The sequence below is a fragment of the Epinephelus lanceolatus genome, chromosome 9, assembly GCF_041903045.1.
Source record: "Epinephelus lanceolatus isolate andai-2023 chromosome 9, ASM4190304v1, whole genome shotgun sequence".
Classification (NCBI taxonomy): Eukaryota; Metazoa; Chordata; class Actinopteri; order Perciformes; family Serranidae; genus Epinephelus; species Epinephelus lanceolatus.
The window spans coordinates 36,664,472-36,686,740 of NC_135742.1; the positions used below are offsets into that span (position 1 = coordinate 36,664,472).

The 22,269-nt window shown below is 40.4% G+C and overlaps 1 protein-coding gene across 1 annotated transcript in view; it reads left to right on the forward strand.

Annotated features, from left to right (window-relative positions):
• The window catches only part of galnt9 (polypeptide N-acetylgalactosaminyltransferase 9), a 117,510-nt gene that overhangs the window by 40,758 nt on the left and 54,483 nt on the right, over positions 1-22,269 (forward strand). Inside the window, exon 5 of the mRNA XM_033620029.2 lies at positions 18,811-19,008. Within this exon, the coding sequence (XP_033475920.2) occupies positions 18,811-19,008 (198 nt within the window). The remainder of the gene's footprint in view (positions 1-18,810; positions 19,009-22,269) is intronic.

Genomic DNA, 22,269 nt, shown 5'->3' on the forward strand with positions numbered 1-22,269 from the left:
TGTTGAGCATTTTGACATAATTTCACCTGCAGGCTCTGGGCTTATTTTGAGATATGAAATTACTTCTGGGGGTCTCAGTCCAATGTCTGCCTGCTGCTTAAGTTTACCAGCAAACAAGTCACTCAAATAGATGTAATTGGCACCTAATTTGAGCCTGTCATGCTGTCAGTGTTTGAAGATGAAGTGTAGCTTTTGTTCCCTGGGAGGCAGGCGGGGGACACGGAGGGATGAAGAGGAGGAATGGAGGAGGATAGCAGAGAGATATATTTCAGTTATAAATTGTTTACAGTGTCCCTGGATGCTGTTCAGCTGTTTTGGCTAACTAGATACCCACCATGTAAACAAATATTATCACTTTTTTTTATATGAAGAGATAATCTGCTCTAAATACGTATGAAAAGCATAAGCAAGCAGAATTTATTTTAGCTCCCACTGCTGTCACATGGTATGTTCCAAATGTTACACTACTTCTTCTCAGTCACAACCCAGAAAGGTTGAAACATACAGAAATCCCACACACTGCAACAATATTGTGGTGACAGGAAGGCGCTCCTCCAAGCAGCAGCAGTTGTAGTAATCCAGCTGGTTGTTTACTGTGTTCAAATGGAACTTGTGAGCTAGTGTTTATGACATAGGGAGTGATGTAGACAAAGTCATGAACTCGGAGCTCTCAGGAAATTTCCACTTGCAAGGTCATGAATACCACAAGGGGGGCCTTCATGTGGACTCTTCACGTGAACACAGTAAACACAACCCTATCAGAACACAACAGTAGCCTGTGCAGTGCAAACAGGAACTGCTAGTAGCCAAAGCAGAATGATGTTCCATGATGCAGATTTGCCAAAAACATTAACAAAAGAGCTACAGGTTGAAACCATGGAAGTGCATTATCAGTTTACATCAGATTTATTGTTCAGTGCAGGGTAAAGCTTGACAGACGTTGCACAGGTGTTATTCTTACCTTGTGATCCGATATGGAAGCCTGGCTCTTTGTGTGACTTGACAGTAGACAGAAACTGAGGGGGTGAAGTTATAGGAACCATCTCAAATATGCATGTCTGTTTCATAGATTTTATTCAGTAGCTATTCATGGGAACAGTGTCGTTGCAATATTTTTTGCAATATGCATGGAGAATAAAAACTGTGCACCAATGTGTATGTACATACTCAAATTTGTGAATCTGTACAAGAATCTCTAAATGTTGCGCATTTTTTGATAACGTATTTTTAGATTCTTCTACACATGTACATATCATAGTTTTGCGCATATATTTACAAATTTGAGTATGCACATTTGGATTGAGATATAGTATCGCAACTTTGCATCTCACATTCACAAATAATATGACTACCATAGAATTTTCCTGTACTATTTTTAATTAATAGACAACTTTACCTGCCTCTGGACCTCCTGCTTTTGCGTGCATTAAAAATACAATAAGACCAAATGACTTATTACAGCCCATGTGTTATGACTCCATTGTGTACACAACCTACAGTGTTGAGAGGAAAATCATACAGTATGGCTCAGTACAGTTGTGACTTGTTTTTTCTCCTGTTAAAAACATTCTGTTGTATTTCCTCTTTTCATTTCCACCTCAGCCATAAACAGCTTTTTTGGGGGAATAAATTTAGAGATTTTCAAATACAAATAATGATTCATTATTTGATAAATTAAAAGGCTATTATGTATATTTTTGTGGTGAGCAGCTTAATAAACGCATACATATAAATGGCAATAGAAAACTAGACTAGACTAGACTAGACTAGACTAGAATAGAATAGAATAGAATAGAATAGAAAGGACTTCATTCATCCCTGAAGGGAAATCAGCTGTCGAACATCTCACGAAAGACAAAAAACAACAACCACACTTCCCTCTTCAACACCAAACAAAGGTTAAAATAAGTGCACAAATAGAAATTGAATTTAAGTTAAAATAAAATTGTCCATTCCACAGTCCAGTCCAGTTGTGGCTAATGTAATGTGTGTAAGTGTCTGTGTGTGTGTGTGTGTGACTAGATTCAGAAGGTGTTAAACAGTCTTGTTGCCATGGGGACAAAGGATCTCGCGAAACGCTCTGTTCTGCAACGCAGTGAGATGAGGCGACTGCTGCAGCTGCTCCTCTGTCGCTCCAGGAGGCCGTGGAGAGGGTGTCAAAATAAAGCAGTCTAGATGATTTCTAACGTCTAGTGTCGGCTTTGCTCACTTACAAATACAATATGGTTGCAGATATTTATGTGAGAATTAACAGATAGTAGCACTGTGTTACATTCTACCAAATATTGTCATGCTCATGTATGATGCCTCGTGAAAACAGCGTACTGACATGCCAGTTAAAGCAAGCTTTTTCTCCATTATTAACTGGTATAATACTGATCAAGGTCTCTTTGTTAAGAGACATGAATGCACTAATGGTGAGGGTGAGCATGACCCTGTTTATGAAATGAGTAAAGCAGATGCATACCGCCTACCATGTATTAGTCAGCCATTTACCAGCAGACGCATTGACCTTGTAACCCTTGCTGTGATCTGATGTACCTTGATGATTGCCTCTCGGTACTCTGTTTTGTAGCACAAATGTGAACTTAAGGCCTGGAGGCTGTGTAAGGCGAGCCTCCCAGCCAACAAACGGCACTCAGTGAGAAAGTTGCATCATTGCCCATATAGGTGCAATACTGATGATAATTGATACCCTGGTGGATCCCTCATCTGTTTCCCCCATCTGTTCTTGCCCAAAAATAGACATGCCTTTCATGGCCCCACTTCACCCATTCACCTCCGCATAGGTTTCCTCCTCCTGAGTTCTCGTGCTATGCCATCACCGCCCCCCTGTTCTATATGCCGAGGCTACGTCTCCTTTGAGTTAGTTCACCTGCTGCCATCGTGTGAATTTCACATACCTCTCTCTTTTGTTTCCCCCTCCACACACCCTCACCCACGTACCCGTCTCCATCTTCCTTTGATAACCTCAGCCTATTTTTTTTTTCATTGTTTTGCTGCTTCAGATTTGCTTTTGCGAGAGGTTTTATTTACAGGAGTCAATGAAAAGTAGAGCAGAATCCCTGTGATTTTTCTACAAGTAGACGCTGGGAGAAAGGGATATAGCAATCGAGGAGGTGACAGACATCTTCAAGAAGTTCCACTGTGCGGCTCAGATGTCGTGTGTGTGTGCGCGCGCATTTATTATCTACTGTATGTCTACAAACATTCTGTGGTGCTCCTGTATTCAGATAAATTCACTCGTGCTATCTACACTATCTATTTGTTACAATGGAAGAAGCCCCCTATTTATCATAATATGATTATTCACCATTGCACACACAGTGATAAGTGAGATGGATGGGTCCCGTAGATGTTGTGGAGAGTCTCCCTCAATGACCTTGCACATGCTGCCTGTGCATACTGAGCCAGAGACAATGCTGCCAGCTCTCAGCTGCAGTGCTGTGATTTATTGGCATGGCATTCCACCTGGGGTGCTGTACATTTGCAGCTGAAATGTAATGCTGGTTCACATTACTGTTAAAGCGGACATAATTGTACCGTACTGTATAGTGCACTTGACAGCTGTTTCCCATTCCCTCACACCATGTTGGTTTATGAGGAGTTAAGAGGCGAGCGGTTTCCACCAGACGAGTGATGGAATCAGATTTTCACAGCGTTGCTCTGCTTTAATATGAGGATATGAAATTGTTGCCTATCATTAAGGCAGTATTGCATCAGCTAAATGTTCATAATCCATCTCCTCTAACTCTTTATATCCATCCATCCTTGAGACAACGCTTGTCCATTCTGCTCCAAACAGGACCCGTTTCGCTCTGCCTGCTCTGTAAATAAACAGGATTAATAGCAGGAAATGGGAGCGTGTTGTAATTAGGACCTACTGTATGCTACCATGCAGCTGCTGAGGGGAAGCGCAGGGAAATTGATATTTATTTGGTTTTTGAAGTCCCTGCACAGTTGCAATCTCAGGTTATTAACGATTAATGATTAGAAGTATAGCAGCCGCTCCCTGCTGAGTGTATGCTGGAGATAAGATTGCTATTGCAGGGAGGTTGTAATGAAATACATGCTTCAGAAAGCAACACTTTGATGAATTTTGAATGCTCCGCTGCTATGTGACCTGGCGAATTTATCTAAGAATGAGACAAAGTGGTGGAATTCATAAAAATAAGAAAAGGATAAAACCAACCTCCACCTCCTGTAATTATGAAATATGTAATATTTGTCACATCCATTTTTGATAACATTTCCTTTGTTAATATGGAGCCCTGCCTGCTTATTATGCCACACAGGTGCATTGGTAATATATTAAACTCGATGGTATACAGATTTCAGGATTCTTGAAGGCTGAGGAAATATTTTCTTAGCAAAAGTAAATCATGTCTTTGCCCTCGCTCACTGTGTCTGGCGGTGGCTCAGTGTTTATATCTGTCTGGAGACGTGAAAGAAGGCTGCAGCCATACTTAGTGCTTCACAGAGCACAGGCCAGACAGACCTCCAAAAGCACAGACAAGATGGGGATTTATACCACCTTTACGTTTGTATCATATCAACCACATCCTGAGCAAATGCATTTAGAAGTAGCATGGAATCTAACACTCCATCGTAGGAACCTTTATTAGTTCATGCTTCTGCATCCCACTATCTACTTCAAAAAGCCCTGACGCCATAATGAATAGACATTCTGCACGGATACCTTTTACTTTTTTTAGATTCTGCATTTTTTATGGGAGACAGTAATATGTGCTCTACATGTACATGTCTGGGCTGCTCTGTGAAACAGCCAGGCAGGAAACTGTGGACAACCTCACATTTACAAAGATTTAATGCACTTAAAAAATGGCCAGAGGCACTGCAGGCTTAAATTCTTCTCAAAGACACACACACACGCACATATGCACATGCATCACACGTACACTGCAAACTAATTAACACCATCAGAGTTCATTTTAACACTTTAAAATTTTCAATTTCCACAGTGCTATATTAACTCTTGTGTTGATATTTTAACAGCAATTATTGACTCTTTGTGTGGTTAAAATTTAACACTCTTTAGCGCTATTGAGTGTTCTCAACAGTGGTGTGCATTTGGAAATGAACTCCCACACAGTGTCATTGTTAACCATACATGTGTTACCTCTATATTAACACTGCAGTGTGTATAAATATGGTTACATGAATCACATATAATACAATAAACAGTGACATTCAGGAAACTGTCAAAAATTAGGTTTGAATCATACACCACAAAAATCAACCTGGTCTCACTCTGAAGTTGTCAAAATCAAGCGTTTGGTCAGACACCAACAAAAAAGGCTGTCCTTTTCACGTCGGCATGACACACGGCCAGTTACTGTTATTGTTTAATGGCACACCCGGTGGCATCAGGGGGAAATGCAACAGGACAACAATGAAAGTTCAGGTGGCAGAAGTCCAATTAGGGCGTGCGGGAGGGGTGGTCGATGGGTCCAACAACCACCCTCTTTTACCTGGGAGGCCGGTGTTCGCTTCCCATAGGATTGTAAAGCTAAACCATGTTGTTTCTTCCTAAATCCAACATATGCTGGCAAAACATAACCATGTATGTTTGTTGTTGAAGGAAAAAAATGTCAATTTGTGGTGTTGTACCAACGTATTGTGTTTATTCTGAAAGAGGCTGTATGCAAACTATACATTTCCTGTAAAAACAAAGGTGTATCTCGATGTGGAAAGTCCATGACCAAATGTCAGTTTGTGACGAGGTCGGAGAGAGAATTCGTGCAAAGATCAGTGCGACAGTGTTTATCATGGCATACAAATTCAGCGTTAATGTTAAGCCTTTTTCATAAGAAAAAATAAATAAATTAAAGAAGTAAATAAAAAACATGCTCACACAGTATACACACCTGTATAAGCATTGGGGCTGGGTATCATTAAAAATTACAATACCAATACTTTTTAAGTGATACCAATACCAGTGGAGTACTTAATTCAATACCCATAATGTGAACGTAGTGGTGTGTAGTGTAGCCATGCTTTCAAATGTTTTGGTGGCATCCTGGCACACTGAGGCTGCAGTCGTAAAGTCTTTTTTGCTTAGGAAGGTTCCTAGCTGAGTGAAATGACCCGGAAGTATTTTAGCGGCCGCCATGATAACAGTTGTCTGAATTCCCTAAACACTAAGGAGAGGAGGTTCAATGCTTCCTTTCAGATCTCCTTTAGCATAGGATACATCTGACCTTCCTAAGCGATAGGAAAGGAGATAATTCCATCCCACAAGTCATTGCGGTGGCAATATTTACGCACCATTCACAAACTCAAATGATTAGGAAAGAAAAAGCTCAACATGACCGAGAAAGGAAGGAGATCACCATCTAAGTTACCGCTGTTTATGAAGCATTATACATCTCATGCCATAACTTGTTCATATATATATTTTTCAACTTTCAACATTATGTTAAACTTAGATGCGAACTATGAACGTTTCGCTACTATTGGTGTACCCTCCGTCCACAGCTTTGTTTAACTTGTTTTGTAACAGGATAAACAAAAATGCAAATATACAGTACATCATTTTAATTTTCCGATTTTCGTGTGAATGAGAAATATTATCTGCCCCTACTGCATCTCAAAACATTGGCATCGGCTATGCTTATGGCCTAGATAGATAGATAGATAGATAGATAGATAGATAGATAGATAGATAGATAGATAGATAGATAGATAGATAGATAGATAGATTCAAGAGTATTATCTAGACCTGCTCTATATGTAAAGTGCCCTGAGATGACTTTTGTTGTGATTTGGCACTATATAAATAAAACTGAATCTAAAAAATAGATAATCAATGAAGTAACGTTGCTGTGCCTCGTGCGTAAATGCGCATATACTTGGCGTATCTGGAGATTTAAATAATCAATGAAGTTACTGCGTCCCACTTTTTATTCCCCTGTACAGTGTTTCCCTGCAGAGCTACAGTGGAAGGATCATAACAAAAAATACAACAGACTGTAACGTTAAAAGATATCTGCCTGAGGTTATTAAATACCTGCAGCGAGCACTCCACCCCCCACCCCGCAGCAGAAACAATAAGCGCGTTTCCCCATAAAGAGAGACGCTATGCGCATTTACGTACGAGGCACAGCAGCATCCCTTTTATTATTAATATCATTATTATTATTTGTTATTTATCTGTCTATCTATGCAGTAGAAGCACATAATATTGATTTAACAATAAAGGCCAAACACAAGTTAATTACTGGTTGTGGTCTAATTTCTACTGCAATTGCCCATTTGAAGAAGAAAATGGAAAAAGCATGTGGATTTCCATTCTTTTTTTATTCACACGGACAAACAAAATAATGCATTTAATATTTGTTTATCCTGTTATAAAACAAACAAGTTGAACACAGCTGTGGACGGAGGGGACACACACCGTAACATATGCTCAGTTTGCATCAGTCATTTATTCATTTGAGCGTTGTTGTATTGCCAGCCTTTAGTAATATCATTAATTCATTTTACTACTTGGGATTCAGATGGGTGAGTGTGAGCAAACATTCTCAATGTAACAATTTCATTTCAGTTTGTGGCTGGCAGCCTATATTCCTTTTTTTAATTCAATTCCGACCTTAGTAATTAAACAATATCTTTCACCGTGTTGTCCACGTTTATATATCCTGCATGAAACAACACGATGAGAACGTACGCCCCATATGTTCTCATCATGTGCATTTTGTAGTCCATCTTCAGAACATTGTAGTTTCACCACAGCAGACCCACGTCAATAACATCCGCCGTCGCATGATGACGTAGCCCAGCGTAAGTGCGGTCGGATTTTCTCAGCTCCGTGGTTCTCTTTTCCTAAGTCCTTATGAATTCTCCTACTCATCTTTCCTTGACCTCGTGATGTTTCCCACCGAGGTCAAGGAATAGTGATTAGGAACAGACGATAGGAGGGACTTTCCAACCGCAGCCTGACTTTGTCAAATACAACACGCTTATACAGGCAAAAAAATAATTGTATGCAGAGATGTTTCGATAATTCTGGTCCTGGGTTATTTCAATCAGTACCTTTAAAGATATTGAATACCGATACCCTGCCCTAGTGAGCATAATCATTCTAGATGTTAATGTTGTTAATATGTTAATATAAATTCAGCCATCTACACTAAACAGTATAGATTAATTTATCCATTGCTTCCATGATTTCACTTTACATAGGTCAGCCATTGCCTTTGTGATTAAAAGGTAATTTTAGTTTAGTGACGTCAATGTTTCCCTTAAGTGTAAGAAAAATTCCTCTAACTAATGTGCTGAATTGAAGCTCTGTGGAGCATCATCCCTCCAACTGCCGCCTTAACTGGCAAACCTCAAAATATCTGTTTTTACTTGATAATAAATTCAGAAGGTGTAAAGAACTGATTGTTATAGACAAAGCCCTTAACACTAAACAAGCAAAAAAAAAGGGACACCCGTTAAGATAACCTGAGGATATAACAGGTAATGGCTAATGGCTTAATCTCACCAAGCAAGATAAAGATAAGTATCTGCATAAGTGCATGTGAATGTTTCCCTGGGGATCAATGAGGTCTAGCCTTTTCTAAGAATTATAGTTAACACTCAGAGGACGTATTGGTGGTGTCACAGCCAGGTTAGGAGTTAAAAATTAAATTCAGAGAAAACAACCTTGACACCAGCTTTTTGTTGACAGACAAATGAAGTCAAACCAAAGTTAAATTAACTTTTCATGAAGTGAGATTTGTGAAGGCTCTCCTTAACACCAGAAATGTGACTCTCCTCAATTTGCCATGCTATTCTTGTCCATGCTCTCACATCAAGTTTTTGGGTCATCCATGAGAGCTACAGTACTCCGAAATTACATTTCCCCCCTGCATGAGTAGCTCACATGTTCTGCTGCATTAAGTCCAATGCAGAATAAAAGGAGATCTTATTTTAGGCACTGAGGGCCTGCTGCTCTTTGGGGCATAATTCTGAGTGCAGTTAGATTTCATTATCTGATAATTCCCTGCTCCAGAATCATTAACTATTTGAGATCTGTTGATCTGGAAATTCTAAATAAAGACTGTAATCTCTAAGGGGGGAGAGCTGCAGGGTTTTTACTTCAGCACTGGACAAAGGAAGGTAACTGAGGTTGAGTAAATCAGATATAAACTGTGATTGTACAGTAATATTTATCCTGGTTTGTAACACGTCGTTCTGTTTGTTTAAATCTTCCAAATGTGTGCACACCCTGATGCGAAGCTCCACAAAGGTACCGGCTATTATGAAAGACAAACAGTCAGCCATGTAGAGTTAATAAATCAAAGGGGCTCCTCCTTCAGTATGAACCGCTACAAGAAATGTCATGGTGGAGCAGACGGCAGTGGAGGATGTCAACATGTATTCATAATATTGGATGAGTCATCGCCGGAAAGGGGAAAAATCCTATTGTAGTATTGAACAGAGTATGATTTGGGCCAATGTGGATGAATAACCCTCTCAGTCTTATGCAGATGAAATGGCAGATACAGTAAGAGGGATGACACAGGCTTGTCTGTCAAAACCAGATGTGTCCTCATTTCCAGAGCGTCTCTATCTTTTCAGCCTCGTGGATCCCTGAGGTGCAGGAGCTGCTGGCTGGCTCTGGGGTGTTTTAGGGGGTTCTCAAGGACGCAGGGAGATGAATGGAAGGTGCTGGGATGGCAGAGAAAGCTCCAGGAGGTTAGGAAGTGTAGAAAGAGTTTCAGTAGCAGCAACGCCTCAGCTAACCACAACAAACCAACCACATCAGAATCTACATTAAACAAAAGTTGTCTAAAGGTTAACAGCAAAGTCTTTCGTTTAGCACGTTCTCGCATGCTGTACATGATATGTTGGCCTTCAGTCAGCAATGTTTGCTCATACTGTCTTTTTCAAACAACTGAATGGCTCAACTGTTTATCGGATGGCTTTGAAACATCAAAGGTTTCAAAGAGAATTCACCGTGTTGCAACCCGCAGCAATAGACAGAAAAGACAGAGAAAAATTATTCAGGCAATTTATCTTCAGAAAGTAATTTCTAAAGTCTAACTGTCAGAGCTATCTGATTGTTTTCCATAAAAGAGAATATTTGGCAGACATCAACACATACATCCTCTATATGGTGATGTGTAAATATGGCTTGTCATTGTTTCTCATTTGTTTTGTTTATTTCATGTAGGCTAATCTGTCGGCTGATTTATGTATTAGGCTCTGTAGCGACACTGGCATAACTGTAGAAGTCAAACTGAGTGCACAGCGAGAGCGTGGATGTTTGGCTTCATCACAGTCTGCAGTCTCCCCTCTGACAGATGAAGGTAGTCTGTGTGTATGTGAAAGCTATTCATTCTTAAAACACTAGTGTGAAATCTGTTATGACACAGGCTTTGGGGAAAAAAAAGAACCTGAAAGTGCTGTGTAACCATAGATGTATTATGAGGGCTGGATGCAGTGTCGCTACTCAGCTTTGCTGTAATGTGTTACGACACCAGTTAACAGTGCTTGGCTTGCATGCAAAGGATGACAGGTCTTCTTGACTAGTATGATTAACGTAAAATGCAAACATGCAATCAGAGCTGTAAAAAATGAAATAAAATCAACAGGGATCTGGACAATTATTTTAATTTAATAACATACCTAACATACAATTGATATGTAATTGCCTGTTTGGCCTGACAATTGGGCCATTTTAGGTGGTTGAAGGAACAGTTTAATCCATATAAAAGAAGGTCCCTTTTATCCCATTGCCTTGTGCATTTAAGATCAGAGCTGCCACATAGTCAGACAACACACAGACACAGCCTCTGGCAGGTCAGAAGCATAGCCTCCAACTGGCTTACAGTCTAAACCCTAAGGCATCATGAATGGCTAGAGGATGGATTTGATTAATATCTGAAACACAATAAATTGCAATAGTGGAATTTGACCTAGGAAACATGTAGTTGGTACCCAGGCTAGCTAGCAAAAGATCAGAAGCACATTGCAGGCATGATTTTGGTCTTTCGCCATCCATGGTTGGTGCGTTGTTCCTGCAGCTGCACAGAATGTAAATGTGAGAACTTATTGGAGATTAATTAAAGTAAAAAAAATGTGGTGAGCAGAGATGTGTTGAGCTAGTCTAGCATAAATACTGGAAACAGGAGGAAATAGGTAGAAAAGATCCGTCCAAAGGTAAAAACAAAAATCTATATAAAGCTCACATTATGTGTTTGTTTAATCTGTACAAAAGTCCAAAACATCCCAAAATGTCTAGCATTTTGTTTGAACCTGAGATGCCTCTGCAGTAATGGTGACATGCAATGATTAGCTCTGCCTTCAACACAGATTTTTCAGTTGATTTGTATTGGTTGTTTGCCTTACCATGATCACTGACAGGAAGTTATAGTTACCCACAACACGGGCAATCAAATTAAAGAAGAAAACTCTAAAATGTGTCTAGTTAATACAGCTTTGGAGTAAAGACAGAGAGAGCTGTCTGCCACCCTCTCAGAAGGGCGGCTGTGATACTTTTAGCGACCACTCTCTCGCTATTAAATGATGGCTTTTTCTAAGTACTGCTTCATATTTTACTGACATCCCATATTGTTCAATTTGGATCCATTCCCTCCGTACTTTCTGTCCCCTACCTTCATGTCATAAGTAGTAATTTTGCTTTAAAAAGATAAATGGGTTTCACTTCTTGAAGAGAAGTAGATGGGGGGAGAGAGAGGGGAAGGATCAGGGTGAAGATGGAATGTAAGAAAGTCAGTGGGTGGGGGGAGAGAGAGAAAGTTGGATTGTGGGAATTTTCTGGAGAGATACAATTATCATTTTATAATTGGCCCCTCCTTTTATAAATTTAGAAGTATATCATGTGAAGAATTGAGCCTATGAAGAGTTGCTTTGAAGATATACTGGAGATCATCTCTCAGCATGAGAAGATTATACAAATGCAGCCAGTTCCAGCAGCGTTTCGGCATCATTCTGTACCATATGGATCTCAAGACTATGTTGCCTTTGGCTAAGGCTTTAAATAGCACAGGGAGCTTACTGTGTATGGCAGTGATGAAAAGCATTCCAGTGACCAAGACACAGAAAAAAATCAGGAGTATTTTTCTTCGCAGTGGAAGTCCTCCTAAATGGCACTAAAGTTCCTACAGTAGCAAAGTGTTGCCTCTTAAGATCTGTTAACAAAGCTGCTGAGGGCAGCTTTTACTGTGAGGAATGGAGAGAACTTTAAAAGTAAAGGTGGGTTGATTCTTTGGATGGTGTCATCTAATGATTGCTTGAAGGGTTTAGTCTGTGTTCATAAATAATAAAATATTGTACCAATTTATTGGTGACACACACTGTTCCCGAACAAGATACTCTGAGCTAAACAAACATAACAAAACTATAATGAGCATTTTGTTGATCCATTGGTAAGACAGAAACATCATCTCAACTGGTATCACTCCCCCCTCGCTTATGTTAGCATAAGAGCAGAAGGTGGGGGAAACTGCAAGCCTCACTCTGCCTGAAGATAAAAAATCTGCTTGAAGTGTTACGTCATGTTAAATCTGAACACAAACAAGAATGTTAAAATTACAAATTGTGGTTTTACATGGAGTTACAGTGTAACAGCATCTCTGTGACGTCCTGGGGCCAGCTTGGTATTTAAGGTACAGACATGAGAGTGATATCAATCTTCTTATCTAATTCCTGGCAAGAAATTAAAGAGGATATTACTAACATGTTGAACTTGTACTTCCAAAGAATTCAGTGTTGAAGAGACTGGACGTTAATTGCCACAGTGTTGACCTTTGTTAGGTGCTGTAAATCTGTAGGAAATTAACTGTAGCACTGTGGCATCTAAAGAGGGCATGTAGGGTATGATGTAAAGTACAATTCTGTCTGATGGCTAGAGCGCTGCGCGCTGTAGCTCCACTCTTATTAACAATGTCAAGTACATTTGAAACACTCATTTTTAAAAGGTGAATGTCTTCAATCTGTCAAAACTATTGGCCTATTCACTAGATGGACTGCAGGCAGTGACCACTGTCAGGACTGTTTGTGACTTGTTCTTTGTGACTAATTAGTCCTCTTGACTACCCCTAACCTTCCATAGGCTCAGGGGCTTGTGTTAAAAAGCTCAGTGAAATAAGACAGAAACCTTCATTGTGGGGCCACCATAACATTTTCTAACCGGTTTGATAATAAACCAAACACCAGACCAGACCGGTATACCAAATTTTACCACTAGGTGTTGCACTTGACCCAGCAACCGCTCCCGAATGCAACATAATGAATGAGAGTGACTCCAGTCCACTTGGTGGTGGTAATGCTAAGTTGGTTTGCCAAACACCAATAAACACTAAATAAGAAGAAGCAGAAGCAGAGTGAAGCAGAACCACAAACAGGACAATGACATGTTGCTGGGTATTGCTACTATAACCCACTACCAGATAGTATAAAAAGTCCCCAGTCAAACGATATCTGCATTAAATCCTTTTTGAGCGGGGGTCTAATCCCAAACTGTCTTGACCAGAGTTGGGTATAACGCTTTACAAAGTAACATGTTAGAGTACTTTGATTACTTTTTGCAGTAACGGGTAACCTAACGCGTTAGTTTGTGTTTGAGTAATCAAATACTTGAGTACATCTTCAAACAAGCCATCAGTTACTTCCGTTACTTTTAGAATGCTGGTCCTTCAGCTCCGAAACAGCAACAACTGTCTTTTGGTTCTAATAACGGAGATAACGTTAAACCCATCAGTCTGAAAGAAGCCATGAAGCTTGTGGCTAGCTACGTGGTAGAAGAAATGCTGCCATTGTCTATGGTGCAGTCTAAAAAAATGTGGAGGAGGACTCGCTGACAGATAGGTCAGACTAAGGACTTGCATTATGCCTGGTACACACTAGTACTACACGACTTTTCTGCCCATTCTGAAAGTCACTATATCACATTACATGATTGTGGAGTCATAAAATCGTGCCGTGACTTGGCCGACAGACATGACACACTATACGATGGTACTCACCAATTATCCCCGGTCGTCTTTCACAACGTGTGTGATGTCATCGAGTTATTCTTGTCCTATTTTTATTACTTTTTACTATTATTTGAGTCATTGTGTCTGTTCATGTGCCAGTAGACATGTTGTTGTAGTCACCTAAAAAGCGCCAGCAGGTGGCAGGAGCTACATCTGAAGTACCGTACGTAAACATTCAAGCTAGTGTATCCTCCACAACCAAGTTCCTACAAATGTTTCACAATAAAAGCCTATTTAGAAAATGGAGGGATTCTCTCAGCCGAGGTTATAAGGGGCTTTGAATTTGAAACAAATTCAGGAAGTGTTGAGTTTGAGATGATGGCGCGCTGCATTAACTTTATCAAGGCAACGGTAGCGGATAAAAAGTAAAAATATAAAAACACAGAGGGATTAATAAATAGCAGCCCTTTTATAATGTAGTCTGTTTCAAATGAAGCTGGGAGCCTCTGCAGTTGTGGTGAGTAAAAGCCCCGCCACTATTTGTTAATGTTATTACTTTATGTCAGTCTCCATTATGAGGACGTAACATTGTTTGCTAGCTTGATGCTAATGGCAGTACTCACAAAGTGCCTCTGCTGTTTTACGCCATCATTTCCCCCTTTTACTCTGTGTGGTAACATCCCTAGAGGAAATATTAAAAATGCTGGGGTGTTGTTGTCATAATGTACAGTTGTCTATGGCAGCAGATCGTTCTGTGTTTCTACTGGTAGTAACGGCTGTGATGGGAGAATTGGATCTCAGTGAAGGGCAAGTGGTCCATAACTTTAATTTTTGAGACAAAACAATGTAGGCTAAGCACCCTGTGGTCCATTGCCCAATAAGAATGTAGAATACTCAAAAGTACTTTAAAAGTACTTGAGTTACTTTTCTCAGGGAGTCACGTTAGAAGTAATTTAAAAGTACCTGAGTTGCTTTACTCAGGGAGTAATGCAGTAAAGTAATTTGATTACTTTTAAAGTAACCCTTACCCAACTCTGGTCTCGACCCCCGCTTGATCAGTAAACTTTCTGTTGCTGTGGTCCCCAGAGCTGCTCTCCTCGGCGAATGATCAGTTGGGTTAGCACAAACTAAAACAGCAGCAGAGGCTAGCATCCAACACAAACTCTCATCAACACCAAACAGCTCTATTGTTAAATCCATTTATAACTATTAACTAATGTCAGCTGTGTGGTGCTTGCAGTTAGCCATGTCTCTGTGTATGCAGCAAGGCGGACTCTCACTCACAGCAGCAGGTACAACCCATACAGTCTGTAGTGTGGTGAAGTCAAGCTCAATATATCTGACGCAGTTAAGCAAGACGATTCACCACCATAAGATTCAAAAGTATGGCTATACTTCATGCCTCTCTATTAACATTATGGGTATCGAATGAAGTACTCTACACTAAGGATAGACCGATACATCGGCAGGCCGATATATCGGGCCGATATTTGAGTTTTTTACTTGTATCGGCATCGGCCGATACGAGCGTGGGTTCGCGGATTTATTTTTCCCTGGCACTTTTTTTCATTTGAAAGTATGTGGTTAAGTTGAACAAAGCTGTTGAATCCTACTGTGTACAGTAGTTGTTGTTTTATTTATGCTTCAGCTTAAATATTTGTTTATTTTATAAAGACATTACTGGAAGATTTAAGAGCACTGAACTCTTTTTTTTATTTGAATGTGTAATAATAATAATAATAATAATAATATTCTACCTGTTCTACCTCAACTTTCCATCTTGTTTTAGTATTTTTTACTGTTCAATAAATGTTTCTCATTTTAAACTTGAGACCTGTAATATTTGTTATCATTGTGTCATTTTTTTTAATGTAAATTGAGGGAGCAAAAGCAGTATCGGCCCCAAATATTGGCTCAAGAAAATCGGCAGTCCATAATCGGTCATCGGCTAAGGGTGAATATTTTAGCTGAAGCATAAATAAAACAACAACTACTGTACACAGTAGGATTCAACAGCTTTGTTCAACTTAACCACATACTTTCAAATGAAAAAAAGTGCCAGGGAAAAATAAATCTGCGAACCCACGTGCGTATCGGCCAATGCCGATACAAGTAAAAAACTCAAATATCGGCCCGATATATCGGCCGGGCCGATGTATCGGTCTATCCTTAATTTCTAGGCGCAGTTTTAGTATTGGGGATGTCCCGATCACATTTTTTTTGCATCCGATCCGATACCGAGTCCTTTATTTTGAAACCGAGTCCGATACCGAGTCCAATCCGATACTTTGCAAAGCATTAAGAAAGAAAAAAAAAGAATGCATCCAAGTTGTCCCATAAGGTTGTTTTTTATTTAAATAGTATCCAAAAAGTTTATCGGTGGTTCAGCAGCACAAATTCAATATCTTCTTCTTGTCTTCAACAAACAAAATAGGCCTATATCTTTTGTAGCGGTTTGACACATGAAACAATATTTTTCTTTTACTCAGTCAAACCCCACAAAGAAACCATAAAACCCATAAAACAGGTCCCTTAACACCAAAATTAAATTGTTTTTACCTGGTGTCTGTAGAACAAAAGAATTATACTCAGTTTTCAAAAATTCAAATACAGCTGTAATCAGTTTCAAGAAAGTATATTTTTATCACCAAAGAAAATAAATGTTATGTTCCGTTCAGTCAGTTCAATCCAGTTCAAACAAAAAACTCCACTCCGGGATTTCCAAATAACATATCACCGTTCAATTCAGTTCAATCCACACAGTTCGCTAAACAAAAGAAAACTCCACCCCAGGTTTTCCCGGAAACAAGGAGGTAAAGAAGAAAATCCACTGTTTGCCCTGACTCAGTTCAGCTTCAAAACAACAAATCAACCCGGCCCAAAGGTTCCACATAAGGAATAATGAAACGAAAAGTAACCCCCAGCTTTTGCCAACTCACGGGAGCGTGGGTGAATGCCATAACGCTCCGGCGTTGTTTTGGGTGTGAAGGCTCCATAGGATCCCTTGATGTCCGTGGCGGGGAATCTGAGGTGAGGCCAGTGGCCGGATGGATGATATTCCACAGGGAAGCGCACCTATTCCTCGGACTTTGAGCGGTGTAAAATGCCGAGGTAGGCCGAATACGCAGAGGACTTGTTTCTCACTCGCCGGCGTCTCCCGCCATACTGCCAGGAGCGGCATGTAGGTACCGGTCTACCTGGGCTCAGCTGATCGAGCCGTCCCACTGGCCGATCGCACCGGTGGGTGTGTCTGGAGGTCAGCAAGCCATCAGCTGATAACCACTGTCTTATAAAAAAAATATATATATATTTATTAAATATATAGGATCGCCACACTTTATACATTGGAAAGCGGAGGCAACAATGAACAACATAGATGAAAAACCTGGCCATTTTTGTTGTTTTGATTCCTCCGATCTTTTATTACTTATTCCGATTTTGTAGAAAAATAACATGATCAGCGCCGATACCCGATCCGGGTATTCATCCAGACTAACTCTGCCATATCCTATCTCCTCCCAACAAAGAAAACACATGCAGGCTACGTTGTAGTAAACAACACAACATATGCCGCTCTTCCCCCCTTCCACGACCACTGAAATTTGATCCCCTTCATGATGCCGGCCTTGGTTCGGTAATACATGGGGCACTGCCTGTTAGAAACTAGTGGCTCCATGAGTCTGTTTTTCAACAAACATAATATTATGTAAATCACATTGTCACATTGCTTTTTACTAATGCAATACTACGCTGTGTTGCTGTGACAGCACAGGTTGCTGATGCAGGCTTTTTTCTTTTTTTTTCCCAGAATGTGTGGTAATGACAAATATCGGTTCAGCTGGTTTGCACAAAATCGAGTTCATACACTGAACCAGCAAAACCTGAAATTGTCCCAACTCTAGTATAACGGACTGACAAGCCCGTCACTTTGAGATGTTTCTCCCAAATTGTTCTGTTAAGAGCTACTCGTAGCCTTAAGATGTTTTGTGAATACAGCCCATGCTCTCCACTTGATGTTTTCTAAAAGAAAGTGTGCCAGCCAAAGCTGCCTCGGAGCAAAAGCCATGAGATGAAGAGCCTGGCGAGGGCTTGGAGCAAGGCCTTTTTCAGAAACTAACTTGCAACCCTTCACATAGAGGGGAAAAAAGAGAGAGAGGATAATTTTCCCAGGAGCAGACTAAGCCTCTCTTTTCACCTGATGTCTTTTGCTTTATCAGGTTTTACCTCTTATCAAGTCTCTCACCGGGATAAGTGTCACATTTTGACATTTCGTTTTCATGAGCAGGAGATATAAAATATGATATGATATTATTTGTTGTTCCGCAGAAAATTCATTTTGCGAGACCTTCACATCATAAACAGTGGAGGGAAACGGATCCTGGCAATCGTTTTGAATGTTGAATAGATGCTGACTCGACAGACTGCATCGTCGCGGAAAACCCATGTAAATGTAGCGCTGGAGTGAAAGTTGAGATGACATCTGCAGTCATCCATAGCTGTTACTGGCATTGTTTCATTGAATTAGAATCTAGAGTAAATACCTGTCTGTTCAATATGTTTAATCCTACACATAGTTTCTGTGAAACCACATTCACAGCTTTCACTTCACATTTACACACAGTTACATTATCCATCTGGCCATTGTTGACCAGATTTATTCATTCTACCACTGCTGCAATATTAATACTTCAAACCTCTGCAGGGCAGAATGAAAATATGCATGGCTTTATTATTTGCCCTGTAGCACACTTTTCTCCTCACACTGTCTCTCTTCACCTTTTGCAACTGTGTGTTGAAGCTTCTGCATACTTAACTCAGAACGTCCACTTTTAACTTCTGTCTCTTTTTTCATTTTAAGGGCTGAACCCATTCTGACCCGGATGAAGGAGGATCACACCCGCATCATCTTGCCTGCCATAGACAACATCAAGTACAACACGTTTGAGGTGCAGCAATACGCCAACGCCGCCCATGGCTACAACTGGGGGTTGTGGTGTATGTACATCATCCCTCCACAGGAATGGCTGGACAAGGGTGATGAGACAGCCCCTATCAGGTGAGGGCCTCGGCGGGCAAAGAGCGTCCATTATAGATGAGGATGTTTGATGAAATATGGATAGCCTCAGGATATGACTTATTCATGTGTGGAACCATCAAACTAAGGTGCTCTGTGGTCCAACGTTCCACTCAAACACACAAATAAAGCCTTCCTGTACAAAGCTGTCTAATTACCATGATGAATATCTTCATTTTGATGCAGGATCACAAGGCCACAGCGATGCACTGTCATTAGTGTAATTGTGTGTTGAATATGAGTAGGGCATTCCATTATTCCACCGCTGATTGGAGGACAGCACTGGCTTGTATCATGTTTCTGTATAATCCTAGAATTGATTATATGTGTCCTTGGTAAAATCAAATTGAACTTAAACTGACTGAGAAAGAGTGCAGGAGTATATACAAGTATAGCTATAGATATAGATATAGATATAGAATGGCTCCAGCAAATTCCAGATACAACATCTGAGGTCTCTATCCAGAAGAGTGCAGTCCTAGGAACAGCTTACTGCGCAGAACCTTCAAACTCCCAGGCCTCCGGTAGAGGACCCAAGGTTGCAGAAGACACACACCAGCCCCACTAAGTTGGAATGAGAGGGAGATTTTTTGTATTTATCTGTGTTAGGCCCGGATCACACAGAAAGCGTTTTAGCAGCTGGGGGCAGTTTTTTGTTATTGTATTGAGAATGAAGCTTTTTGCTTGCAGTTTTTGAGTTGCAATGCACCTTGCATTTTTGGCAGAGTGCTCTGAACTCCTCGAGTTAAAACTTCAACTCAGAGTGTAAAAACATGTGCCCCACGTCATCTCTTTTCATCATCTTTTTTCCCATTGTCTAATCAGATGACTTGAGAGTTGGGACCTCTGTGGTGGTCACAACAACAAGTTTACAGTTGCAAAACAATGGAGGAGAAACTAGTGAGTCATCCTAAAATATGCCTGGAAATGCCATCATGGAGGGGAAGCTCCTGGACCAACTGGTGGGACTTCCTGTGATCCACCCTCTTTTTTTAGTGTCTCATGTACCCACACTGATCTGCGTTTCCCCGTGCCCAAAAAACTGTTTGCTGACAGCCTCTTACCTTCAACCAGAACTAGAGCAAGGACCCTCCGCCTGGTCATTTTAGTAGATTAATTACATGGGAAGGTTGGTATAAGAACGGGCAGTGTGGTGTGCCTTGAATTTTGCAACCTGTAAAATGCTTTCTGTATGATTGGGACCTTAGCAAGCATTTCTCCTTTTCCAGGATAATCCATCCACCTGAAGGGGGACCTACTAAGGTTTTGACTAAGCAACATGATTATTACACAGGTGCACCTTGGTATGGTCACGATAAAAAGCCACTCTTAAAGGTGCAGTTTTATCTTGAGGGTAAAAAAAACACTTCTTGCGTTAAGTGTTGCATTTTTGGTCACAGATGCCCCATAGAATCAGTCTGTATCTAGTGTGACCACCACTTATCTCATCCAGTGCAACACATCTACTTCACATAGAGCTGATCAGGTTGTTGAGTGTTGGCCCACTTCTCTTCAGTGGTTGTGTGAAGTTGCTGAATATTGGCAGGAGTTGGAGCACACTGTTGTAAAAGCAGATCCAGAGCATCCCGAACATGCTCAATGGGTGATATATCTAGTGAGTATGCAGGCCAAACAAGAATGGGGATGTTTCCAGCTTCCAGGAATTGTGAACAGATCCTTGCAACATGGAGTCATGCATTATCATGCTGCAACATCAGGTCATGGCAGTGGATAAGTGTAATGACAGTGGGTTTCAGGATCTCTTCACAGTATCTCTTTACATTTAAGCTGCCATCGGTAAAATGCACCTGTGTCGGTTGTCCATAGCTTATGCCAGCCCATACCATAACTTCACCACCATCATGGGACACTCTGTTCACCACCCTCACATTAGCAAAATTATATATTTTAGAGTGGCCTTTCATTGTGACCATCCTGAGGCACACCTGTGTCGTAATGATGCTGTTTCTTCAGCATCGTGTATGCCACACCTTTGAGGTGGATAGGTTATCCTAGAAAAGGAGAAAGGGAGAAAGCATTTCACTTCACCTCTCAGATCTGCTTTGACGTAAAACAACAAATTTGAGTCAGACACTGGAAATGTGGCGTTATCCATTGGTTACAATATCTGCATGAAATAGCGACCGTATTGGTAAAAGGAAGAAATATTTGCCTCTAAGACCTTATGAAAGTTAATAGAATGTATATTTCCACAATACTAACTTCACACACTTAACTTGAAAGTCAACACCTCAACACCTCCTGCAAATATTCGAAATTAAAAGTCTACCAGAAAAGCCAGAGCAGGATTATGGTCTTTTAGCCACTTGAAGGCTTTAAATGGAAAACATCTATGCAGAAAGTTTGAATTTCCTTAAAGGTTACTTAACATTGATTAAAAAACTGCAAAGCTAAACGTACTCAAATAATTAATAAAGCAAAATAGTATTTCTGTTTCAAAAGAGAAACTCATCAGCAGTGGTGAGTATGGCAAGACTCCAAGGTTGTAATTAATGCTGTGGAAGTGTACATTATATTGAATTTACCAGGACAACAGGAAAAAACTGGAACTGCAGTTTGGCTTTCTGGATACTGTATATGCATAAAGTGGGGACCTGGATATGTATATCAATGGAAGTTTAACACCTAAAGCTAAATGAGTCAGATTTCTTATTTAGAGTGTGGAGACCATTACCAGTCACATTTCTGATTCATGATACAATATCAGATCCGCGGGAATGCAGCCCACCAGCATCATCTGCCATAATGATAAGAAAATGTTACATCATTCAACAGAGAAAATTACCATGATTTTGTTGCCACGGCAGCGTGGCTGAGCCTCTATAATCACAAAAGCGCAACAGCAGAAAGACAGGGAGACAGCTGCAACTGGAATGTGTTAAAAACCAGTAAGAGAGGTGTAGCTGCAAAACCGGATGTGGTGTATTTTTCTAGTACAGGGTGATACTATTGAATATCTCTGGCTGGGGTTGATTTTAGAATACATATAAGTGAATAATGGAAATATGAGAGCAAAAAGGACATGACAAAATAGGTGCAGTATGCACATAGCAAATGTGGTCATGCCTGTTGAAATGTGCTTTTTGACTAAACACCATATCTGCCTCCCAAGTGCAGGGTTAACACTACTAGCTGCCCCTGAGCTCTGATCTCCCTGATGAAATAAATAAATGCATGGGTCTGTGAAAAATTCAATGAAACTGTGAAAATGTATGAAATATG